At 40.1% G+C, this 24,957-nt stretch overlaps 1 protein-coding gene across 4 annotated transcripts; it reads left to right on the top strand.

The window, feature by feature from the left end:
• Nucleotides 1-1,127: 1,127 nt before the first annotated feature.
• On the top strand, nucleotides 1,128-23,880 carry LOC147639733 (uncharacterized). Of its 4 annotated transcripts, XM_086773391.1 has the most exons (6): nucleotides 1,128-1,237; nucleotides 1,334-1,537; nucleotides 21,371-22,405; nucleotides 22,495-22,658; nucleotides 22,798-23,087; nucleotides 23,165-23,880. In XM_086773391.1, the coding sequence occupies exons 4-6, from the start codon at nucleotides 22,611-22,613 to the stop codon at nucleotides 23,211-23,213; spliced, it is 387 nt and encodes a 128-aa protein (XP_086629517.1). In that variant the 5' UTR covers nucleotides 1,128-1,237; nucleotides 1,334-1,537; nucleotides 21,371-22,405; nucleotides 22,495-22,610; the 3' UTR covers nucleotides 23,214-23,880. The 4 variants fall into 4 exon arrangements, 2 of the variants coding, with proteins under 2 accessions (XP_086629517.1, XP_086629509.1); XM_086773383.1 differs by lacking the exon at nucleotides 1,128-1,237 and having other exon boundaries at nucleotides 1,263-1,537; XR_015261892.1 differs by lacking the exons at nucleotides 1,128-1,237; nucleotides 21,371-22,405; nucleotides 22,495-22,658; nucleotides 22,798-23,087; nucleotides 23,165-23,880 and adding an exon at nucleotides 8,817-9,910 and having other exon boundaries at nucleotides 1,263-1,537.
• Nucleotides 23,881-24,957: the final 1,077 nt, after the last annotated feature.

A 24,957-nucleotide genomic window follows, 5' to 3' on the forward strand; every position in this document is an offset into this window, starting at 1 on the left:
TTTACCCTACCCTTCAATTTGAAAGCTATAAACTAACTTGACCTTCAAAAATTAACTAAACATGTATGTTTATGTGTAAAATTTAAAGAAATGTTCAAAATAGTGGCCTTATTTTGGAACCATATTAAGACAAATTTAGATATGTATTAATTAAATCTTGGCTATCACCAAAGCTTTAATTTTTGGAAGGTCACCTTTACATGTGGCTTCTCCTCACGACCACTCTTAGGGCAATGATCACCTACTACCTACCTGTAGCACCACCCATCTTCCTCATTCTCTGGCTCCCTCCGCCTCCACCACTCATTAGTCCTAACCCGACTCCTTCTCCTCTTCCTCCACCATTGATGAGTCCTAACCCGACTCCTTCTCCTCTTCCTCCACCATTGATGAGTCCTAACCCAATTTTCTCCATCTATTGAAGTGCTCGCTTCCTTGCTCACCCCTGTCGACTAGTCTACTCACACCTAGCCGCATGCTCTCTCTCTCTCTCTCTCTCTCGTTGTGGTTATGATAAACATTTCAACCAATCGAGCGTTTGGAATCATAAGGATGCCTTCGTGGTTTTGATAAACATTTTGACTAATCCAGTGTTTGGAATCATAAGGATGCCTTCGCCTTATTTGCTATGCCGCGAAGCATGCCCTAATATATTTTTGATGCAAGCCCCTCTCGCACACACAGAGAGAGAGAGAGAGAGAGAGAGAGAGAGAGAGAGAGAGAGAGAGAGAGAGAGAGAGAGAGAGAGAGAGAGAGAGAGAGGCATATGGTGAGATGGACACATCAATGGATGCAAAAGGGAAGAAGACACGAGGCATGGCAAATCTCCATCTCAATGCATGTGAAGGGGAAGAAGACACGAGGGACGGGAAATCTGCATAATCCACAATTGCCTTTGCTAGGAAAAAAAGAAGAAGATATAAAGACACTAATTTTTCAAAGGTTCAAAACTTCAAATTATAAAACAAATGCAAGATGGATTAATTAATAAATGCATTAGAAGATATAAAGACACTAAATTTTCAAAGGTTCAAAACTTCAAATTATAAAACAAATGCAAGATGGATTAATTAATAAATGCATTAAAACATTTTGGTTGCCTATTTGGCCTTGTTTTGGAACCCTATTTTGTGAGATGCCTTCTCTAGACGGTTTGAAGGTCTTTGGGCTCCGGAGCATCACGGACGCAATACTATGTGTGTGAACAACCGGAGGCGCGCCCGGCCGCATCCTTTCTGTATGTGTGAAATGGGTTAATAAAACCCTAAAACACTTGAGTTTCCATCATCATCGTCATCATGTAGTTGCCTCAGAGAGTGGGTTTTGTTTGCAGTCTACAGGGGAAGGCAGGGTAGGTGATGAGAGAGACCTTAAATCGGATTCCCTTTGAAGCAACGAAGTTGCTCGTGTGAAGGAAGCGTCTCCATCTGATACTCCTGTGTTGCCCCGCATGTCTTTCCTTTGATGCAGAGGTTCATCTGGTCGGGTGTTTTCTTCTCCCTGCAGGATGTGAAGAAGCTTAGAACTTCAAAACCAGGTACATTTTCCAAGCTTATTGAGTTGTTTCTAGGGTTTGGCTCAGGCCAAATGCTTCATTCTTTAACAGATGAGGTTGTTGGAAGCGAGAGATGAAGAGAGAGGGAGAGATATTAGATAACAACTTTTGGATGATTGTGTTTGAGGAAACTACTAATGTCAATTCATGTGTATGTCTGACTGAGTGAGGGCTTTTTGCTGCTACAGCAACATCCCTCCCAACATGTCAAACTTACAAAGTTTGCATTCGATTCTCTGTGTGTTGAACAAGTTCCAGTGTTGATTGTAATTTCTAGTACTGGGGTCATGAGGCCCAACAGAGCTTACTACTACAACAGGACAATGAAGTGAAATAAAAGTATCAATCACATGTCTTGTGAGTCCTCATGTGTTTCAGTGAGCACAAAATCTATCCATCATACACCTTAAAGTCTTATCCCTATGTGCCTCCACAAGGTGGCACCTCAGAGAACGGCAAGCTATCCACACCCTACCTCCCATGCCATTAGTGTTCCTCCCATGCCATTAGATGCCATTAGTGTTCGGGAAACATTTTTGAGTGAACCTAACATGAATCGTCATTTTTCCTTCTCTTCCCAAGATGAGATGGATTTTTGAGAAGTTGAGCAGGCTGTAGGCTGAGGCGAAAGTAGAATACTACTTTTTAACAATGTCAAAAAGGCACTTTAGGCATCCACACAATACAGGATATATGCTCTGGTTAATCCAAACAAATGTATATGAGAGGCCACTAATTGTATCACTCCTTGTATATCTAGCATTTCTGAAGATCATCTCCATTTACAGTATCCGTTCTGTCGTTTAGAATCAAAGTCCCACATGCATCGGGATTGAAAGCCATGTGACTTTATTTACAAGGCATGTAGAGTGGCGTACGCTTGTACCAAGGAGGTTGGAGGCATAGTTTTTGCACATTTATACTTGTTATGGAATGGTCTTAGTCAGTGATTGAAAGAAATCTCGGTAATTTGGTAAGGAGTGTTTAAACTTTGAACTCTTTTACTTGAAAAAAAAATAGTCAAAATTTTAATTGAGGAATTTAAATTTTTAGCAAGAAAAAGTAGCTACAAATTGCGATGTGCCATACACAAGCATTATGCACCTAGCCTAGTTTGAAGATCTAATACCTTTAGTTGGTACTCCTTTGCTTATGTATATTAACAAACTACGGTAAGGAAAATGTGTACATAATATTAGCATAATATATCAAACCAAAAAAAATCACAATAAGGAATTTCACATGTGGACTTTACAGTTTGCAATTGATTACAGATCTACTGGAGTAGCATTGTACATTACCCATTACGAAACAAGAAAATTAAGCTATCACTTCAAGATTGATGGCACATCTTTTTAGCCTTCGTATAAGCTAGACATTCCACTTATACCTTCATATTTGGCTTCCTTTGAGGCTTTGAACCATAGGCTATGACTTATGCAACTTATACATTAATTAAGGGTCACATATCACTCCCCCTTGCTCCTAACATTTGTCCAACTTGCTATTTTCAATAGTTTTGCATAGAAGAGAGCAATATCTAATCCTTTATGGTAGAGATGAAGTGCTTATATAATCATTTCGGTATGATTAATATAAATCTCCTCGTATAAAATATAAGTAAAAAACTAGTATGTTCTAGAGGATGCAAATCATGCACCAAATCAAAGGGGTTTTGCAAAAGAGTAATACGGCATGCAATAATAATTCCCTAATGTTAGAATTAAACCCTCAATGTTGAGAATTGATGCACTCAAGACTAATTGATTATCAATGACGTAATGTTAAAAACTCAAAACATTTGATTCTCACTAATTAGTGAATGAGAGCCTTAAAGATTTGATGTACTAACTCCTTGTGCACACATTATGGTTGATGGCTAAAAGGAATTCAATCAATATGAGATGTAGGTCTAGATTTCTCATTTCTCCTTCTACATTTTAGCATTGAGAAACATATAGATTTGTTGTCATTTTTGTTTAAATTGGGCCAAGCCCTTGGATGTGCTTGAAGTCCTACAAGTTAGCTAGAAGACCCAATGATTGGCTTGCAAAGAGATATCCTATGGAGTGAGCAATTAGCATGTGTAAGCTATATATATATATTTTTTTGCAAAGAGGAGAGGAGGGAATATTGCTACTGGAGTGATGATTAGAGCTTAATGATGATGATTATGGATCATGGCTTTGTTACCATGTTGGAATTAGAATTTGTAGAGTTTAAGGTGGAAAGAAGTGCTAATTCAACATAATCATTAATGCTAATGAATATGATTTTAACACGAATGAGAGAACAAATCATGATAACACAAGAGATGAACACACATGGCAAAACTAAGAATGAGTCCAAAACCACAAGAGAGTTTTTTGTATTAGTGTTTGAGCCTTTTAAAGGCACTAAAATTACATAAAAGTGAGCATCCAAGAATATTTCTTAGGATGTCTCAAAACCTTTTAACCTTTTTCACACTCTATTTGTGAAAGATGATTATTTTCTTTTTGTAACATAGACATTGGTCTCGATTTTTTATTCAGTGAGTCGTCTTAACTATGTTAGGTTTGTATGTAGTAGCATAACACGCAAAAGAGATAATTCCTAATATGAGAGTAATTGAGTCCATATTCATTTAGATGACAAGGTAAATCTTTGAGTCATATATAGCATAACATCTTGTGTCATGAACTTCACTATTCTGGACGGTGCATTAGCTATATAAGACATACTCAAACTCTTTAGAACTCTACCCCTATCATATTGAGATGCACATCTACTTATACATACGTGTGTGTACACATACAAATATTGTTCAAACTCTTCAGCTCTTCTACTGTTTATTCGGGTACTACCCATTAGTCCCTATTAGTGGGCTATTACAAGAAAGACTCTACTAATGATAGTTCTGATATATCAATTGACGCGGTCTGAGAAGTTGTGCTAGGCTCATTGGTGAGAATGCCTCAAGCCATGAGAGGAATCTTTCTTATTTTTGAGTTTATTTTCAAGGACCAGTTACCCTTACATATATAAATGTGATTTGTTTTCCAATCATGAACCAGCCTTGCATCTCTCATAAGGCTTTTAACCCTTTTCTTTGAAAATCTATCACCACGAATGTGTGGTGGAAGCTTAGTCCAAAGTCTTAATTTTGACATCTTGAAAAAGACGCCCAAAGGTGTTTAGTTATGTTTCCATCAACAAGCTTGATCACGAGGCTCGTGCTTACGAGTGATGGGGCATCCCCACTCCCAATAATATTTGGTGATTATGTTGATATACCACCATCACCATCTAAGATTGTAGTGACTATCAAACCTTTTATAAATAACAAAATGATAGGTAAGAAGGCATTCATTCATCACTTTCAAAGTAGTGATCTAGCTTGTTCATGGGTCACTACTAGCGTTCATTTCATCACTTTTAAAGTAGTGACCCAGCTTGTTTATACCTTTATAAACGACAAAATGATAGGTAACAAGATGTTCATTTCATCATTTTCACAGTAGTGAACTAGCTTGTTCATTGGTACTTTTAGATGTCCTTTTGTCTTGGGTATGATAGAAGAGTGCTTAATGTGGCACTGCTCATTCTCCTCCTCTTTAGGTTCAGGAGGAGGAGATATACTCAAGCCTATATAAATTTTCATTAGTATTAATTAAGAAGAATGAGGGGGAGATTGAGCTCCTTGTAAGAAAACACACACACACACACACACACAAGAGTAGACAAGCACAACAGAGAGATAAATGGCTAAATTTTCTTATATTTTATGCTCTTCTCTATAACCATAACATAAAAAGTTAAGAATAGATACTATAAGGAAAATTACTCTCCCACTATAACATATAAAGGTTGATCCATAGCGTGAACTCGACTACATGATGTGACGCTATAATTATATCATAACTCTAGTACACCAAAGTGGTTATCATATAACTTGTAAGTCACTGGTGACATATTACTCATAATCTCACTAACCTAGCCAGTGGCGTTAGTGTGGAAGCTATCACCCAAGTGGGTCATCAATGTTTGTAACACTAGTTGAGCTCGATATCTCAACACTCTTCCTCGAGCTCAACTCCACACACTATACTCTAAGTAAGCTCTTAAACTTGCGGAGCTTTTGTGTACCTAATGCCTTCATAAAGATGTCAGCCACATAATCCTCTATGTTGACATATACCAAATTCTCTGTACCGAATGCCTTCGTGAAGATGTCAGTCCATAGGATTCTTTGTGTGTGTTGATATATACCAAATTCACATCACCTGCTGTTAGAACCTTTTCTCTCACAAAATGATAATACATTTCAATGTGCTTCATTCTAGGTAATAGACTGGGTTAGAATGGGCTATTGGCCACCAACTATATACTACTCATGTCGTTATAATAAATGACAATGGCCATGTTCATGGACTTACCCATATCACCAAGTAGCTTCTGAAACCAAGCTACCTCATAAGGTGCTAAATCATCGCCTGTGTACTTTGCCTTCTCTGTACCATGGTTGTCACGGTACGAAAATACGATACCGTACGATACGATACCGTAAGGGAATTTTTGGTACGATATGAAATTTTCAGATATCGTACGATAAAATACGGTTTTTATTTTTTACACTTACAACCTATGGAGCTTTAAGCTTGAATGTGAGGGAAGGTTGGGAGGGAAGAAGTCTACAGTGCTTGAGGAACCAGAACATGGATATTTGTCTCTCTCGGTTGGATCTCTCGATTGTCTCAAAAAAAGAACGTGGATGGGTAATGCAATACCAAAGGTCTCCCAGTGTAGCATTTATGACTAAGGGACCGTTCTTGCACAAATATGAGGAGTGCATCTAGGGTGATACCTCTCTAGATCAAAATGGCCATGTCCAAATCTTTTCCCTCGTACATAACTTGAGAATCTAATTGTCTAGCTTACCTATACTAAGGATCCCCAAGTGATGTAGCAAGATTCTCTCATCCTACCAATCAAGTGTACACTACCAATCTACCTCGCTAGATTTTTTAGGTCTCTCAACAACCCCATATGGAATACTGAGTGGACACGAAAGTTGCGAAGTATTGCGAGCATTTGGGATCTTCGTAAAGCAAGGTTTCTATATTTTTTTTAGCATTTGAAAAATTTTTTTCAAGGAAAAAAAAACTTGTACCATACGATATCGTACCGTACGAACCGTACGGTACGAACCCATTCATATCGGTACGAGAAACAACTATGCTCTGTACTCAAGAAAGCAACTATTGGATGTTTCTTACTACTTTAACTCAACAGAACTCTCAAAAGAAAACATAAATCGGTAGATCTATTGAGACACTACCAACCCAATTAGCATATGTATACCCATGTAGTTATATCTCTCTACTAGCCTTATACAAAATTCCATAATCAACAGCGGACTTCACATATATGAGAATCAACCTAGCCACATTCAAGTATGTCTTCTTGGATGCTTTTATAAACTGACTCTCAAGTCCAATAACATAGCTCAAATCTAGCCTAGTAATGGTCATGTAGATCAAGCTACCTGCAATGCACGTGTACATAGTAGGGTCCTCCAAAACTTTCACCTGTATTTACAGAAACCTTAGTGTTATTCTTCAATGGTACTAAATAGGCTTACACTCTGTCATCATACTAGCTTGGACAACATGTCCAAGCTACACTACCTTTGTAACAACAAAATGCCATCGGGTGATTTTACCACCTCTATACTACGAAAATACCGTAGCTCACCTAAATCTTTCATCTCGAACTTTTATTTCAAAATCATCATGCTATCATGTATGTCAGCATCACTATCACCAGTGATAATAAAGTCATCCACATAAATCATTCAAATGATCCCTCTAGCTTTTTGATATACAGTGAAAAATGTGTGTTGGATATTTGAAATCTAATGGTAACAGGAAACTCCTCGATCTTGTTTAACCATGATTTGGGAGCTTGCTTCAAGCCATACAAGGCTTTGTGTAACCTAGGTGTGTATCGCTCTCATAATCTGGTGGTTGTATCATGCAAATCTCTTCTTATAAATCCCTATGCAAGAACACATTCTTTACATCTAGCTAATGTAAATACTTGTAGCCATATCAAGATAGCTCTCACAGTTGCCATTCTCACAACCACGTTGAATTTATCCTCATAGTCAATGCCATATGCCTGTGCCTATATCGCTTTTGTATTCAATGCATCTCCTCATCCATGATGCCAAGAACTTGTTCTTAAATATGGTGAAGCTTAACTCATTCATCATTGGCATGCGACTCAGCGCATCTGCCGCTATTATGTCAAATTTATCTCTTGGTTAATGAAGTTAAAGGTCAAACTCTTGTAGGATGTCTGCCTACCTTGCTTTTCTACCTTTCAACTTATTTTGACTAGAAAGACATTTTACACTTTCATGGTCCGTATGGACCTCAAAAGTAGTATCATATAAATAATGTCACTACTTTTTAAGAGCATGAACTACTGCAAGTAACTCTTGCTCATAGGTCAATTAGTTGCACTCGACACGGTCAAGCCTTTTTCTTTGAAATGCAATTGGGCGTCTCCCTTGCATTAAAATCACCTCAATGGCTTCCCCACTAGTGTCTGTTTCTACAACAAACGGTTGATTAAGGTTAACTATTTTTAACACAGATGCGACAGTAATCACAACCTTAAGCTTTTCAAAGCTCTTTTGTTGGAGTTCTTCTTAATGAATTGATTTACCTTTTTTTAAAGCAGTGAGTCTCAATGGGACTGTGATCTTCCCGTAGTCCTTTATATACCCTTGGTAAAATCCCAACAAACCAAGAAAAATTATAATTCTTCTAGGTTTTTTGGTTATGGCCATTTTAGAATGGATTCCACCTTCTCTGGATCTTTTCAAATTCCCTCGGTGGAGAGACAATATGGCCCAGATAGTGAATGTTCATAGCAAAAAATTTGCATTTGCTTTTCTTCACAAATAGTAATGTTTTTCTAAGGAATGTTGTCAGTTAAATCCTTCTTCAAATAGTTAGTCAACTGCTGCTTCACCTCTTGTGCTTTGGAGTGACTAAGCTTATAAGTAGGCTTACTTATTGGTTTTGAACTAGGCAATACCTTAATGGTATGATCAACAGTCCCTCGATGGGTGGAACACCATATTTGGAAGGTCTTTAGGAAAAACACTATATATTCTTGTATATCGACAAGTTCAAAGTAGTTATATACTTTTTATTTTTAAATTTTAAATTTTTGACTTTGGACTATTTTATGTTTTGATTGCAAGCAGATAAAACAGGGTTTACAAACAACGAGTCTTCGCCAAAGTTATTAATGTGTTCTATTTCAACTATGGAAATAATAACACCATCAAAACAAAGAGTACAAGAATATACATGATTAACCTAGTCAAGCTCGATGGGGTGGTACAACTCCACGGTGATGTCGGCACATCATGCTCATCGTGAAATGCAACGATTCTACCCTCATGTATAAACGCAAAGCTGTTGCGCTTGTAACTACGATATAGCTGGGACCCAAGTGGAATAACCACTCTCTCCGTACTAGTATCACATTAGCTCAAGTTAAGTGCATCACTTGAAAGTCAAAGTTGGTCTCATAACCCTGGAATGAGAGAGTCACACCTAAACCCACCATGTCCCAAATGGTCTTGTCAAAGCCATTTTCTAATGAGACCATGTACTTATGATCACTATGGGTTTCAGGTAATTTTAACTTTTTAACAAAGGCATAGTTAAGAAAATTGTGTGTGGCAATGTCGTTGATCATTATGATGACTCTATAGTGATTGATCGAACCATGCATTCGGATCAAATCATGTGGTCCAAATGATGACTGCCACATTACTTGTGTAACACTGCAAGCATGGGTGCTATTAGTGTGATAGATTGTCACCTTTCTTTAACTCTGCAGCAGTCTAGAGAGGCAACACCTACACTGTGTGTACTTCTTTACTTGTGTTCTTTACGCTTCTCCTTGGTTAGCGGGCTTGCTTGTGCCTCCTCCACAAAACTAGAGTAGAAGCTTCTTCTCTCCAACAATTTGAAGCCCACCACACACACACTTTCTTCTCTATCCACAATGCTATCCACACAGTAAGGAAAAAACAATTAGATTTTTAACTATTAAAGAAAATATTATCTTGTTTTTGAAAAGATGTAGGGGAGAAGAGAGCTTGAGCTCTTGCAAGCACACACACTCACAAAACCCTAAAAGAGAACGAACAAGGTGAGGTTGAAAATCTTCTTCTTCTTCACACAACACTCAACACACCATATACAAAGATAAGAGTACACACCATATGAAAAGGTACTCAACCAAATATATACTAGGGTTCTCTATAGTGTGAACCCAACTAAATGAGCTGGCGCTATAACGATGCCAGTCTCTAGAATGACTGTCACACAGCCTGTCATCCCACTGGCCGCATATCACCCACCATGATCTCACCAACCATGCCAGTGGTGTAAGTGGGGTCTATCCCTCTCAGGCGGGTCATCAGTGTCCACCACCTCACTAGATGAGCTTGATATCTCAACACTCCCCCTCTCGAGCTCAACTCCATCTCATGTACACCAAGCGAAGCCCTGAATATGCGGAGATTCTCTATACCCAATGCTTTGGTGAAGATGTCAGTGACCTAATCCTGTGTGTTGACATAAACAAGGTCAACGTCTCCTACCAAAACCTTCTCTCTGACAAAATGGTAGTGGACCTTTATATGCTTCGTGCGAGCATAAAAAAATGGGTTCCTGGCCAACTATAAACTGTTAATGTTGTCACAGAAAATGACAACTTGTCTATTCACTGATAGACCCAAATCTGCAACAAGTAGCTTTCTCAACCAAGCTACCTCACGTGCTGCCATAGCAGCACCTCTGTACTCGGCCTCTGTTGTACTAGATAGAGCAACCGTAGGTTGCTTCTTGCTGCTCCAAGTCACAGCAGCACTCCCTAAAGAAAACATGAAGCCACTAGTAGATCTTCTATCTGAGATACTACCAGCCCAATCAGCATATGTGTACCCACGTACACATATCTCTGTCCCAGTTTCATAAAATAGTCCACAATGCAAAGTAGACCTCACATACCTCAGTATGCGTCTCAATGCATCCAAATGCGGCTTTAGAGGAATCTGCATAAACTAACTCACCAGCCCAACAACATAGCTCAAATCTGGCCTGGTGATCGTCATGTAGATCAAGCTTCCTACTATGCACCTATACATAGTAGGATCCTCCAAAATCTCTCCTGAATCTACACTCAACTTACCATTTTGATCCAATGGCATTGAGATAGGCTTACAGCCTGTCATACCATACTTAGACAACATGTCCAAGCCATACTGTCTCTATAGTAATCCGATACCATGTGGTGACCTAATCACCTCAGTGCCCAAGAAATATCTGAGCTTCCCCAGATCCTTCATCTCAAACTTCTGTCTAAGCAAGATCTTTACATCAAAGATCTCTGCATCATGGTCCCCCGTAATCATCAGGTCATCTACATAGATGACAATAAGCACAACCCCTCTATCACTGTGTCTCACATACAATGAGAAATCTGCATTGGCTACATGAAAGCCAATAGTGACAAGATATTCAAAATCTTGTCAGACCATGCTCTTGGTGCTTGTTTTAAGCCATACAAGGTTTTCTTCAACCTACAAACATGCTCGGGGTGACTCACATCCTCATAACTAGGTGGCTGCAACATATACACCTCTTCCTGCAAATCCCTATGCAAGAATGCATTCTTCATATACATCTGATGTAAAGACCATTGCTTTGACGCAGCCACTGTTATCAGAACTCTCACTGTTGTCATCTTGGCAACTTGGCTGAAAGTTTTCTCATTTTCAATTGCATATGTCTGCGCATATCCTTTGGCTATCAATCTAGTCTTGTACATGCTTATGCTTCCATCACTGTTATGTTTTATCTTGTACACCCACTTGCATCCACCAATGGCTTTCTTGTCTTCAGGCAATTGCACTAAATCCCAAGTCTCATTTTCATATAGTGCATTCATCTCCTCATCCATAGCTTTCTCCCAACACACATTTCCAACAGCCTTATCAATGCATGTGGGCTCTACAACCTGCACAACTTTTGCCATGTATGCATAATGATGTGCCACATAACCATCATAGGTAAACCTCTGCACACGATTCTTCAGTCTCCCAGATCTTTGCAGCTTTGCATTCATGGCTTCCATAGCCTTCTTTACACCAGGTGTTCTCATAACTGGTATCCCAAGATCCTCATCAAGGCTCATCTCTAAGCCACTAGACTCTCCATCAACACCTCTTCATCAACATGAGAATGCCCTGCAAAAATGTCAGACATACTAAGGGGCTCAACCACTTTCTCTTTGCCTTTATGTGATGTACTAATCACATTTGCACGACTGGTATTATGACGCAGTCCGTTACTCCATGGTCTATCAACTAAACCACTAGATGAGGACTCTCCTGGTCCACTCAAAGACTGTGATTGCTGACTTGTATTCTGTGCAACCACATTTCCACTCACATCAGTCCCAAACAGCTTCTTTTTCAGCAGTATACTAGCTGCTTATCATCAAAAACAACATCCTTGCTTACCCTCAACTCACGTGTAGCAGGGATATAACACCTGTATCCCTTTTGTTCAAGGGAATACCCAATCAACACACATTTTTCAGCTTTTGGATCCAGCTTAGTTCTCAGCTCATCTGGCACATGCACATATGAAATGCATCCAAAGACTTTCAGATGAGACAAATCAGGTTTTCTGCTAGTAAACCTCTCCTCTGGAGTTACATCATGTATGGCTGCAGTTGGAGTCCTGTTCATGATGTAAACTACTGTAAAAACAGTCTCAGCCCAATAGCTATGCAGCATATTCTTCTCTCCTATCAATGCTCGCGCAATTTCAGCAATGTGCTTGTTTTTTCGCTCAGCAACTCCATTTTGCTGCGGAGTGTATCTGCATGTAAACTATCTCTGAATACCATTCTTCTTCAAAAATTCAGAGAACTCATTGGAGAAGTACTCTCCCCCTCCATCTGATCTTAGGCACTTTACATGTTTCCATGTTTGCTTTTCAACCATAACTCTGAAATTCTAAAAATGAGTGAATACCTCACTCTTCTCCATGAAGTATACCCACACTTTCCTTATGTGGTCATCAATAAATGTCACATAATACTTGCAGCCTCCTATAGACATGGTCTTCGTAGGACCCCATACATATGAATGCACAACATCTAGTGCATTTTTGCTCACATTTCTGTCACGTGGAAATACATGCTTTGTTTGCTTTCCAAATTGGCATGCTTCTCATATTTTGTGCATACCTTCAACTTTAAATTTTGGCAGCCCTGTCACAATTCCTTTAGTCTACATAGACAATGGCATATCTCCTGCAGCATAGACAATGGCACATCTCCAACATGGGCAATTGGATGAGCAGTGTCATCTCCTGTTTTCACAAAACTTGATCTTTCAAGGTTTTTCATCTTCTTGAACCACTCCCCATGACTTGTCATGTGGTTCGAAGCACCTGAATTAACGTACCATACATCATCTTTATGTGCTGCTTCAACATTTTTAGACATGGCATTAACGACATGCTGCATAACAAACAACCTTTCATAATCCTCATTGTTTTTGCTCGAGGATGCATAGTTATTTTGCTGTAATTTTTCATTTTGCATGTCAGCTTGCTTCTTATAACAATCTGCCTGCACATGTCTAGGCTTACCACAATAAAAGCATCCACGTGTATCATTATACTGTCTTTGTCAATTTTCACGACCTTTTTGACTCCCCTTGTCTCTGAATTGGCCTCTTCTACCTGCGTGTTGTTGTTGTTGTGAATTCTGGGACTGTTGTTGTTGTTGCTGTTGGCTATAATTCTGATTACCTGTTCGGTCACCTCCTTGGCCGCATCCACGACCTCCTCTACCTCGTCCTCTTCCTGAACTTGTGTAGAAGGCCTGTTGCTCTGAATAATTTTTGTTTTGTGAAGAATGTTGGTCTTCACCTAAGCTCTTCTCTTCTATAATCAACATAGACACCAAATTTGTGAAATTGGGAATGTTTTCCTGAGTCTGAATAGACGTCTTGAACGCCTTGTATTGTGGCCCGAGACCACGTAGACAGACTTTCACGTTATCATCATCATCTACTATTGAAACACCAATAGATGCAAGGGACTCCACAATACCCTTGATCTTCAATGCATAGTCATTCACACAAACATACTCTTTTTCTTCATAGTATGAAGTTCATTCCTTAATTGTATCTTTCGTGCCTTGGTATTCGTTTCATAGAGTTTTATCAAGGTGTCCCACGCCTCCTTGGGAGACTTGGCATCCTGTATGTGCCCAATCATGGTGCCCTGTATACTGATATAGAGTCAATACATAACTTTTCTGGCTCCTTGGTTCCAATCCTTGCTGTCTTTCACAATAGGACAAGGTGGCATGGAGAATGAGGTGACAGGCTGTGATGCCTCCAAAGACCCCATAATGTAGTCTACCTTGAGCTCCTTGCAAGTACAAACACATACACAGGAGTAGACAAGCACATAAGAGAGATGGGATGGCTGGATTTTCTTCCATTCACTTTTCTCTATGACCATAATAGAAAGAGATAAGAGTAAATACTATAAGGCAAAGTACTCTCCTACTATAACATACAAAGTTCGGTCCATAGTATGAGCCTGACTACATATGCTGCTATAACTATGCTATCTAGTAAACCAAAGTGGATGTCACATAGCCTATAAACCACTAGCATAATATTACCCATAATATCACCAACCTAGTTAGTCTTGTAAGTGTGGAAGCTATCACTAAGGCAGGTCATCAATGTCCGCAGCACTAGTTGAGCTCGATATCTCAACACTCCCCCTCAAGCTCAACTCCACACACTGCAGTCCAAGTAAGATCCTAAACTTGCAAAGTTTCTTTATAACTAATACTTTCATGAAGATGTGAGCCACGTGATCATCTGTGTTGATATACCATATCCACATCACCTGCTAGAACCTTCTCCCTTACAAAATGATAATGGACCTCAATTATCCTAGCATGATAGATTGGATTACTACCCACATAGCATGATAGATTGGTTGTTGTCACAATAAATAACAATGGCCCTATTGACCATGGCTCATCACCTATATCACCAAGTAACTTTCTAAAACTAAGATACCTCATACTCTACCTCTATACTCCATAAGGCAACTATCGGGTATATGTTTCTTGTTGTTACTGCTCCAACTCATAGTAGCACTCCTAAAAGAAAACGTAAAGCCATTGTTAGATCTCCGTCTGAAACACTACTAGGCTAATCAATATATCTGTATACTCATGTAGCTGTATCTCTCGACCAACCTCATAGAAAAGATTATAATCAATAGAGGATTTTTTATATATATGAGTCCATCTAGTCACATCCAAGTGTGGCTTTCCTAGGGGCCTACATAAATTGACTAATTAGTCCAACATCATAACTCAAATTTGGCCTACATAAATTGACTAATTAGTCCAACATCATAACTCAAATTTGGCCTTGTAATGGTCATGTAAAGCAAGCTACGTGGGGTCCTCCAAAAGATCATATGCATCTATAGAAAGCTTAGTGTTCTACCCCTAATGGCATTGAAATAGGCTTACAACCTATCATACCATACTTGGGTAACATGTCCAAGACATATAATATCCCTGTAACTAACATGTTATCTAAGCCATACTTGGATAAAATATCCAAGCCATGTATTACCTATGTAACAAATTTCATTAGGTGATCTCACCACCTATCCAAAAGAAAATATTGTAGCTTGAAAAGATCCAGGGAGGAAGAGAGCTTGAGCTCTTGCAAGAACACACACACTCTCACAAACCCTAGAAGAGATCACACAAGATGAGAGACTCAAAATTTTTCTTGTTCTTCTTCTTCACCCAACAAAAAGGGTTCTAACAAAAGATAAGGAAAATATAGCATAAGTACTAAAGTACTATGTGCATGTGGTCCATAATGTGAACATGCTAAGTGGAGTGGGTAGGTGTGGACTAGTCGGTGTAGTCTAGCTATAGAATCTATGGCAAAGATATGTCGGTGCCAGCTACCAAATCTGTCAGTGATGCGTCTCGTGAGTGTCATCTCATGTTGAGCTTGACATCTCAACACTCCCTCTCAAGCTCAACTCCAGCTCATGAACTCCAAGCATATCTCAAAATCTACGGAGCTTCTTGGCTCCCAAGGCCTTTGTGATGAAGATATCAGCGACCTGATCCTGCGTGTTAGTGCTCAAATACTGAAGTGTGCGTTGCACACTGTCAAGATGTGGTTTGCGGCACAGAACTTGTATAAACTAGCTCTCTAAGCCAGCAATGTAACTCAAATCTGGCTTGATGATCGTAACATAGATCAAACTCCCCACAATCTTCTTGTACATAGTGGGGTCCTCCAATACATAACCTGCATCAGCATATTGAGCTTGCCACAGCCAAATATAATCAGGTGTGCGAATGATCTCAATGTCCAAAAAGTAATCCAGATCTCCCAAATCCTTCATGTCAAACTTCCTTTTGAGAAGACTTTTCACATGCTCAATGTCTTCCAAGTTGTCACTCCCAACAATAAGATCATCTACATAGATGGTGATGATCACAATGCCCTTATCACTCTTGCGCACATACAAAGAGTGATCTGCATCTGTCATATGAAAACCAATAGTGACAAGATACTCAACAATCTTGTCATGCCATGCTTGTAGGTTGATTCAGCCCATATAAAAGGCCTTACAAAGCTTACATACATACTCTAGGTGACTTATATCATCAAAACCAAGTGGCTGATCCATATATACTTCTTCTTCAAGTCACCATGCAAGAACACATTTTTTGCATCCATTTGATGTAAAAACTAGCCTTTAGCTGCAACCACCGTAATAGCTCTCATAGTTGCCATCTTTGCAACCAGGGAAAACATCTCCTCATAATTAATCCCATGTGTCTCCGCATATCCTTTGGCTACCAATCTAGCCTTGTATCTGCTTATGCTACCATCACTGTTATGTTTCACCTTATACACCTACTTACATCCAATAGTTTTCTTGCCTTTAGGCAATGGCACCAAATCCCAAGTCTTATTTCCATACAATGTAGCCATTTCTTCATCCATGGCTTTCTCCCAATCTAAATTCCTAACAGCTTCTTCAAAACATCTGGGCTCAATATCTTGCACAACTTTAGTCATATATGCATAATGATGAGCAGTATAACCATCATATGTCAACCTATCAAATAGGTTTTTTGAATCTCCCTGACCTGCGTTGTCCATGATCACTACCTGACATTTTTGTAGCTTCTCTTTCCTTTCTTACACCAAGTGTTCTAATAGTTGGAATCCTAAGCTCATCATCAAGGCTCTACTCCAAGCCACTAGACTCTCCATATCAACATAAGAATGCCCTGCAGAAATGTCGAGCATACCAAGAGGCTCACCAACTTTCTCTTTGCCTTTCCATGATGATGTACCAACTGCATTTTCAGGAATGGTATTTTGATGTAGCCTTCCACTCCATGGTCTACCAACAACAGACCCAACACAAGAGAACTCTCCAGGTCCACTCAATGACTGTGATTGCTGACTTGCATTCTGTATAATCACATTTTTAATTACATCAACCCCAACAATATCTTTTTCAGCAGCATACCAGCTACTCATTTTTTTAAACATAACATCTCTACTTACCCTCAACTCACGTGTAGTAGGGTTATAGCATCTATATCCCTTTTGCTCAAGGGAGTATCCAATAAACACACATTTTTCAGCCTTTGGATTCGGCTTCCTATGCAACTCATCTAGCACATGCACATAGGTAATACATCCAAAAACTTTCAAGTGAGACAAATTAGGTTTCTTGCCATTCAATTTCTTCTTTGGCATTACATCATGTATGGCTACAGTAGGAGTCCTTTTCATGATATCAACTATTATAGAAACAGCTTCAACTTTTGTGCTATTTCTACAAAGTGCTTGTTTTTTCACTCACAGCAACTCCATTTTGTTGTGGAGTGTATCTACATGTAAACTATCTCTGAATGCCATTCTTCCACAAGAAATTAGAGAACTCATTGGAGAAGTACTCTTCCCCTCCATTTGACCTCAGGCACTTCATATGCTTTCATGTCTGCTTTTTAGCTATCACTCTAAAATTTTAAAAATGAGTGAAAAATTCACTCTTCTCCTTCATGAAATACACCCACACTTTCCTTGTGTGGTCAAATGAATGTTACATAAAACCTGCAGCCACCCATGGACATAGTTTTTTTAGGACCCCATACATCTGAGTGCCCATACATCTAGTACATTCTTGCTCACATTTTTGTCATGTGGAAATACATGCTTTGTTTGCTTTTCAAATTGACATGCCTCACATACTTTCTACATACCATCAACCTTAAACTTAGGTAGTCTTGTCACAATTTCTTTAGTCTACATAGGCTTCATTCTTTGCACATTTAGATACCCAATTCTCTTATGCCAAATATCTATATCTGCAACAACTCCTGATCCATTTGCAAATATTGCAATACTCACTTTAGGTATATTTACATTCAGTGTAAACATTCTATCCACTCTGTTGCCTTTTGCAACCAACTTGCACTTATCTTTAAAGTCTTCTATATAACAACCATCAATGTTAAACTGCATTTGCAAACCCTACTCAATCATCTCGCTGACAGAAAAAATCAGATTCTTTGTAATGTTCGAAACATGAAGTACATCTGCAAGGTACTTCACCTTACCATCCTGCATAGAAAATGGCACATCTCCAACATGGGAAATTGGATGAGTTGTATCATCCTCTATTACAACATGGAAAATTGAATGAGTAGTATCATCCCTTGTTTCAATATAGGTAATTGGATGAGTAGTATTATCTCCTATTCTAACATGGGCAATTGGATGAGTAGTATCATCTCCTATTTCAACAAAACCTGGATTTTTAGGATTTTCTATATCCTTGAACCACTCGCCACCATGACTGGTCATGTGGTTCAAAGCACTTGAATCTACATACCATACATCATCATTGCATATATGGATACATCATTCTTCGACGACACATCATTAAGCACATGTCGCATAACAAACAACCTTTCATTTGTTGTCATTACTTCGGCTAGAGGATGCATAATAATTTTGTTGCACTTTTTTACTTCTCATGTCATTTTGCTTCTTATAGCAATTTACCTGCATATGTCTAGATTTGCCGCAATAAAAACAACATCGTGTATCATTTTATTGCCTATCAATTTCCATGACCTCTTTGACTCCCTTTGTCTCTAAACTAGTCTCTTTCACCTGTGTGTTCTTGTTGTGATTCATGGGACTGTTGTTGCTGACCATAATTTTGATTACCTGTTTGGCCACGACCTTGGCCACCATGCCCTTGGTCTATACCTCGTCCTCTACCTATACTTGTGTAGAAGGCCCGTTCCTCCGAAAACTGCCTTTGTTTTGTGAAGATTGGTCTTCACTCAAACTCTTTTCTTCACTCAATGATCAGCATTGACACTAAATAAGTAAAGTTGGGAATGTTCTCTCGAGTCTGAATAGACGTCTTGAATGCCTTGTATTGTGGCCCGAGACCACGTAGACATACTTTTGCCTTATCATCATCATCAACAAAAACACCAATAGATGCAAGGGATTCCGCAATGCCCTTGATCTTCAAAGCATAATTATTCATAGACATGTTTTTCTTCTCCATAGTATGAAGCTCATTTTTCAACTGAATCTTTCATGCTTTGGTATTAGTTTCATACAACTTCACCAAGGTGTCCCATGCCTCCTTGGGTGACTTGGCATCCTGTATATGCCCAATCATGGTGTCTTGTATGCTAATAGAAAGCCAATACATGAATTTTGTTGCTTCCTGATTCCAATCCTTGTATTTTTTTCCATCTGCCCTAGCAGTTGGATTAATCTCCGGTATCTCTGGTCCCTTCTTATGTTCACCTTCAATGTAGTCCTAGTAGCCTTTTCCCATCAGGAAATTTATTAATCTACACCTCCAAGAATGGAAGTTGTTCTTATCAAGCATTTTTGCAATAATCTGGCTCTGTATGTCCTCCAATAAGCAAGTGCATTTGATATTTTGAGCTCAAACATATCTGTTGTTACCAAGTCGTTCTCCTTTCCTTGGATTATTTGCTTCAATTCCAATAATAAACTCCCCAAAATCTCTCTAGCTTGGTATAAGTCGTCGATTGATTGGGTCATTCTTGTACATCTCATCAAGCGCCATGTATCCTTGCAAGATGATACACTCCATGGTAAGCTCCTCACGATGGCGTGGTTATGACGTGTAAATAAACACAAAAGTGAGCGCTTGGGAGGAGTTGAAGAGGCGATTGAGGAAGGGGCGCTCATCAAAGAGGGAGCACTCGATAGAGGTTCAAAGTGGAGGGGACGCTTAAGGAAGGCGTGAGAGGAGGTAGAGTGGAGGGCACGAGAGAAAGACCGAGAGGAGGGCCGAGAGTCTTGGGCCCACGATCATGGGCCTAACACTTGGTTGCCACATGTTAGGCCCACGATCGTGGGCCTCCCATGTGACTGCCACCATGTGGGAGGCCCATGTTAGTGGGCCTAACACATGGCTACCACGTGTAAGCCCAAGTGTGGGCATTACATGTGGAAGCCACGTGTAGTATGCCATGCATGTGGCACCACGTGCACGGCACTACACATGGCATCCATGTGATATGTACGGTGGCCTAGTCCACGTGGGTGCCACACTAGTCACACGTGGCGCCAATTAGATGGTGCCCGTGTGCCATGCTGGCCATGTGGCACACCATAGTGTGCCATGTGGTCTGCATAGTCCACGTGGTGAGCCTTTAGCTCGCCACATGGACACATGGTTACACGTGTGGCAGTGCCACGTGTAATGCCCGAGTGCAAGCATTACGCATGGTAGTGCCACATGGACACGTGGGCTATTTTGTCCATGTGTAATGCCCGTGCTGAGGCATTACATGTGGCTAGTCCATGTGAACTGGCCAGCCCACCTGGACTTACTACACGTGGCAACGTCGCGTGTAATGCCCACACATGCGACCATTACACGTGGTGGCGTTGTGGCCTTTGCCACCCGTGTGTTGGTAAAGGCCATGAGGCGTGTGGCCTTTGTCGCATGCATCGCACATGGCTAGCCACGCGCAGGCCAGCTGCATGGCCATGAGGCGTGTGGCCTTTGTCGCATGCATCGCACATGGCTAGCCACGCGCAGGCCAGCTGCATGGCCATGTGGCCACGCAACGTCGTGGGCTACGCAGGCCCACATTGTGTGGCCACGTGGGAGGTTGTGCAAGGGCTATTAAGCCATTTTACAACGGTTATTGAGGGCTCACAAAAGCCCTCAACAGCCTCTCGCTCCCCCCCTCTCACCTCCCCCTCTCACCTCTCTCACTCGTCCTCTCTCTCCCCCCCTTGTCCCCCTCACTCGCCCTCTCTCTCTCCCTCGCTCCCTCTCTTGTCCCCCTCCTCACTCCCCCCCCATCTCTCTCTCTCTCTCTCTCTCTCTCTCTCTCACTCCCTCACTCCCCCTCTCGCACTCACCCTCCTCTTTCCCTCACTCTCCCTCCTCACTCCCCCCCCATCTCTCTCTCTCTCTCTCTCTCTCTCTCTCTGTGTGTGTGTGTGTGTCTCTCTCTCTCACTCCCTCACTCCCCCTCTCTCACTCACCCTCCTCTTTCCCTCGCTCCCCTCTCTCTCTTAACCGTCGTCTCTCTCTTTCTTCTCAACTCCTCCCACAGAGTTGAGATCTCAACAGTTGGAAGCGGTCTCAACAAGTGTGCCTCAACGTTGGAAGCAGTCTCAATTGTTGTAACATCCTCAAGCAATAACAGTCCTCACTTGTCCTCTCAACGTCAAAGGAAGAGTTCTCAATCATCATCGACGTTCTCCAGGTAGACTTCATATGGATAACATAACAATTCCAATAGCATCATATGTAATTGGAATAAAAAATTAATGCAGTTTAAATACTAATTTAAGATAATTGCATCACATGTTGAATGACAAAAGACTGATTTAAGAAGTATTGATGGTAATATGGATGCGTATCCAAGACAAAATGCCTCCACAGACTCGTTTCCAATCGAAAGGGGCAAGATGAGATCATTCTCTCGCAAGATGTGGGCATATCACAAGTGGTCACATCAAGTGAGGTGACAAACACCTCACAATTGCAGCTGACTATGGAAGTTGGTTCTTCAACGGCCATCGACAATCGTGTGGCCATCAGTAGTGCCATGATTATAGAAGAAGAGGAGTCTATGAAAGAGAGTTTTGGCTAAGTGGTTGATCAACACATCTCGACAAATTGGGTGGAGGACCACTTGATCGACAACCAAAACCACCTTCCTAGAGTGCCGATTTGTCGCCTCCTGCAAACCCAACAATCTGCACGAATGAGGATTCTATCGAGGGGATGATCAGAAGCATTGAGGAGAGTAAGTACCAATCAACAATGGTGGCATTAATTGTCTCACAGGGATTCCCAGGCGAATCCCCCATTCCATTCGACCGTTGAAGTGTGCAGCCGGCCAAGATCTATCATTGTCAGGTGAATTTGACACGATATTGTAAGAGATCGAAGGATGGAAACACATGGTTGGCAAGATGTTCGTTGTTTGGGATGGAAACCATCAACTCAAAGCTTGGCAAGAATGGGTGAATACCAATTGAGTCAAAAAAGAGAGGATTCCCAAGGTTAATTGTTGTAGAGTGGTCCGGTTCCTTGAGGAAGAGGAAGCGAAGTTCTTGTTGGTGCTATGCATGATCAACAAGTAAGTGCATTGTACAATGTGTATATGAAATGAAGAAACATTGTGTTTGTCATCTTTTTCCTTGTTTATAATGCATGCAAATTTTTCAGGGTCACTACCATTCATGTGCCGAACACAATGGCACACATGATATATTCATGATGCAGCGTGTGGGTCTTGCCGATCCAGAATTGTTGTTGTCAAAGTTTAATGATGCTGATCGTGCATGGGCCCAAAAAGTGCTTACTCATCGGGGACCCAACAGATCCAACTGGTTGAAGCTTCCCATGGCACTCTTGTCACAATTAGTTTTCAAGGTGTGTGTGCATTGTAGTATGTTTTGATTTCGAAATATATTTCTTAATGTTTTCAATTCGAAGTATGTTTCTTATATAAATATAAACGCATTGCAGTCAAAATTTGATGCTACATTCCAGGCCAAGATCAGTGGCTTGCCTGAGCGAGGGACTAGAGAATACATGATGGATGCAGAATTGTTCGATAAGAACTATAGGGATGCCCTAAAGGAGGCGGAGGCACTCTTCACTAAAAGGAGACATGAGCTGGCACAAATTGCCAACCCCGACTATGGGAAAGAGTTCTTTAAAAAAGTGATCTTGTACCAAGGGTGGGGTGAAAAGGCTAGCAAATTCACTACATCGAAGCTAGCCAAGATTGCTCGAGCACATGTTTCAAATGAAGAGTAAGATATTTAGCTCTCTTGATGCACTATATTTTTTAAAAAAGTTATTAGAAACCTAATGCTTGTTTAAAATGCAGGAAATGTAGGTTGCTTGACATATTGGCTGGTGGGGCGAGTTTGCTGTGAGGGATGTGCAAATTCCACCATCTAACAGAGCCTTCTTCATGTGGATCCATCGTCATGTGTACTGGTTTTAATTGATTGAGTATACGCGACTCACCTATGTTGGCATGCATGAAAGAGCCATAGAAGGTTAGAATTAGGAAACCTAGGGTCACACATGGAGATGGAGTCAAGAGTCACTTGAGAGCTCTGCTATATAATAGGGGCATGGGGCATTGTCAAGGGATGTTATCTTGTGTAGAGCATAGTATCTATACTCTTGCCATTTCATACTAGAGCTATGTGCTGCTAGATTCAAGGCATACCTCTTGGTGGTATGGGACACCAAGGTTAGGTGTGTGGTTCTTCATTATGTTGATGTGTGCACCCTTAGGCTCGGGGGTGGTTGGGTGGATGAGTATATGCCTGGATTACGTGTGTTTATGCATAGTGATTAGCTAGAGAGATCTATGGGGTTTTAACAGTGGTATCAGAACAGTCTCTAGTTAATTTTTAATGTTTTTTCTCCTTACTTTTCATATTATTCTAAATTTTTAGTATTCTTAAAGTAAAATTTAATGTTTACTAAGCAAAAATGTTATTTTTTGGTTTGTTTTGGTGGCCTATGCATTGGGAACATCAATATGGTGGTCAAAATGTGGTGCTTCTCAACTTGGATGGACATATCGGACGATGCAGGGAATTTCGTGAGTGAAAGTGCTAGTTTTCTCTATTTTTATGGTTAAATAAATATTTTATGGATTTTTTAAATCAAAATACCACACATGCTATTGCGGGTATTTTTTGGTCGAAAGGATTCCCTACATTTCTACAAAATTTAGGAAATTTGTTTAATTATTTAGGAAAATTTAGAGCATTTTTATGGTAAAACAAGCATTTTTAATGCATTTTTGTGGGTTTTCACGGGCATGTTAGTAAATTTCTACCAATTTTTTGCTAAAAATCAATGGGGTAGCATGTTGATGCATTAGGTTCTCTCCCGTGCGCACGCAACATATTTCCTATCTCCCTCATCATGGTTTTCCTTCAAAAGATCTCTTCTACGTGGGGACACTCATGTGGATAGGATTAATTAAACTTTAATTAATGATTAACCAACTTAATTAGTGATTAATCTCTCTGTTTAACAGAGGAAGAGATGAGAAGAAAATAATGATGAGGTTGTTGAGGTGGAGAAGGGGAAGAGAAGGAGAAGCTTGTGCTTCTCCCTTCTCCCTCACAAATTGTGCACATCCGAGGGGGGTTTCTCACGGCCACGGGAGCCTGCGCCCCCCCATGATTATTTGAAGTTTATTTTAAAAAAAATCTTTGTTAAAGCTTTAAAAGAAAAGAAAATTATCATTTTCATGATTTAAAAAATAAATCATCTTGAACCTTTTGGCCTTTCGGGTTTAGAATTTTTTGACCATTCAAATTCCAAGAGTTACTTGTCTTTTTGGTTTCCGTGACCCTTGGCTCTGTCTGAATTCCGGGGTGATTGTTTGTGTTCTGAAATTTTTATCCATTCGTATTCTCGTGCGTTCAGGGTACAATTAAATTTTTGATTTTTTTTTGAAAATTCATGGAAAATTAGACAAATGATTTCTCAAATTTTTGGAATATCTGGGTTTTTCCTCTAGCATGTGGCATGTTCGTTTGGGCACTCGTGACCGTTTGATTTCCTATAAAAATCTATTTTTTTGTCAAAAAATATAGAAATTCCATTAAAATTAGAGATTTTAATTGGATTTGAGAATTGTCGAGTGGA

Source organism: Cibotium barometz, chromosome 3 (genome assembly GCF_041138505.1).
Source record: "Cibotium barometz isolate CiBa-2024 chromosome 3, ASM4113850v1, whole genome shotgun sequence".
In the NCBI taxonomy this organism is placed as follows: domain Eukaryota; kingdom Viridiplantae; phylum Streptophyta; class Polypodiopsida; order Cyatheales; family Cibotiaceae; genus Cibotium; species Cibotium barometz.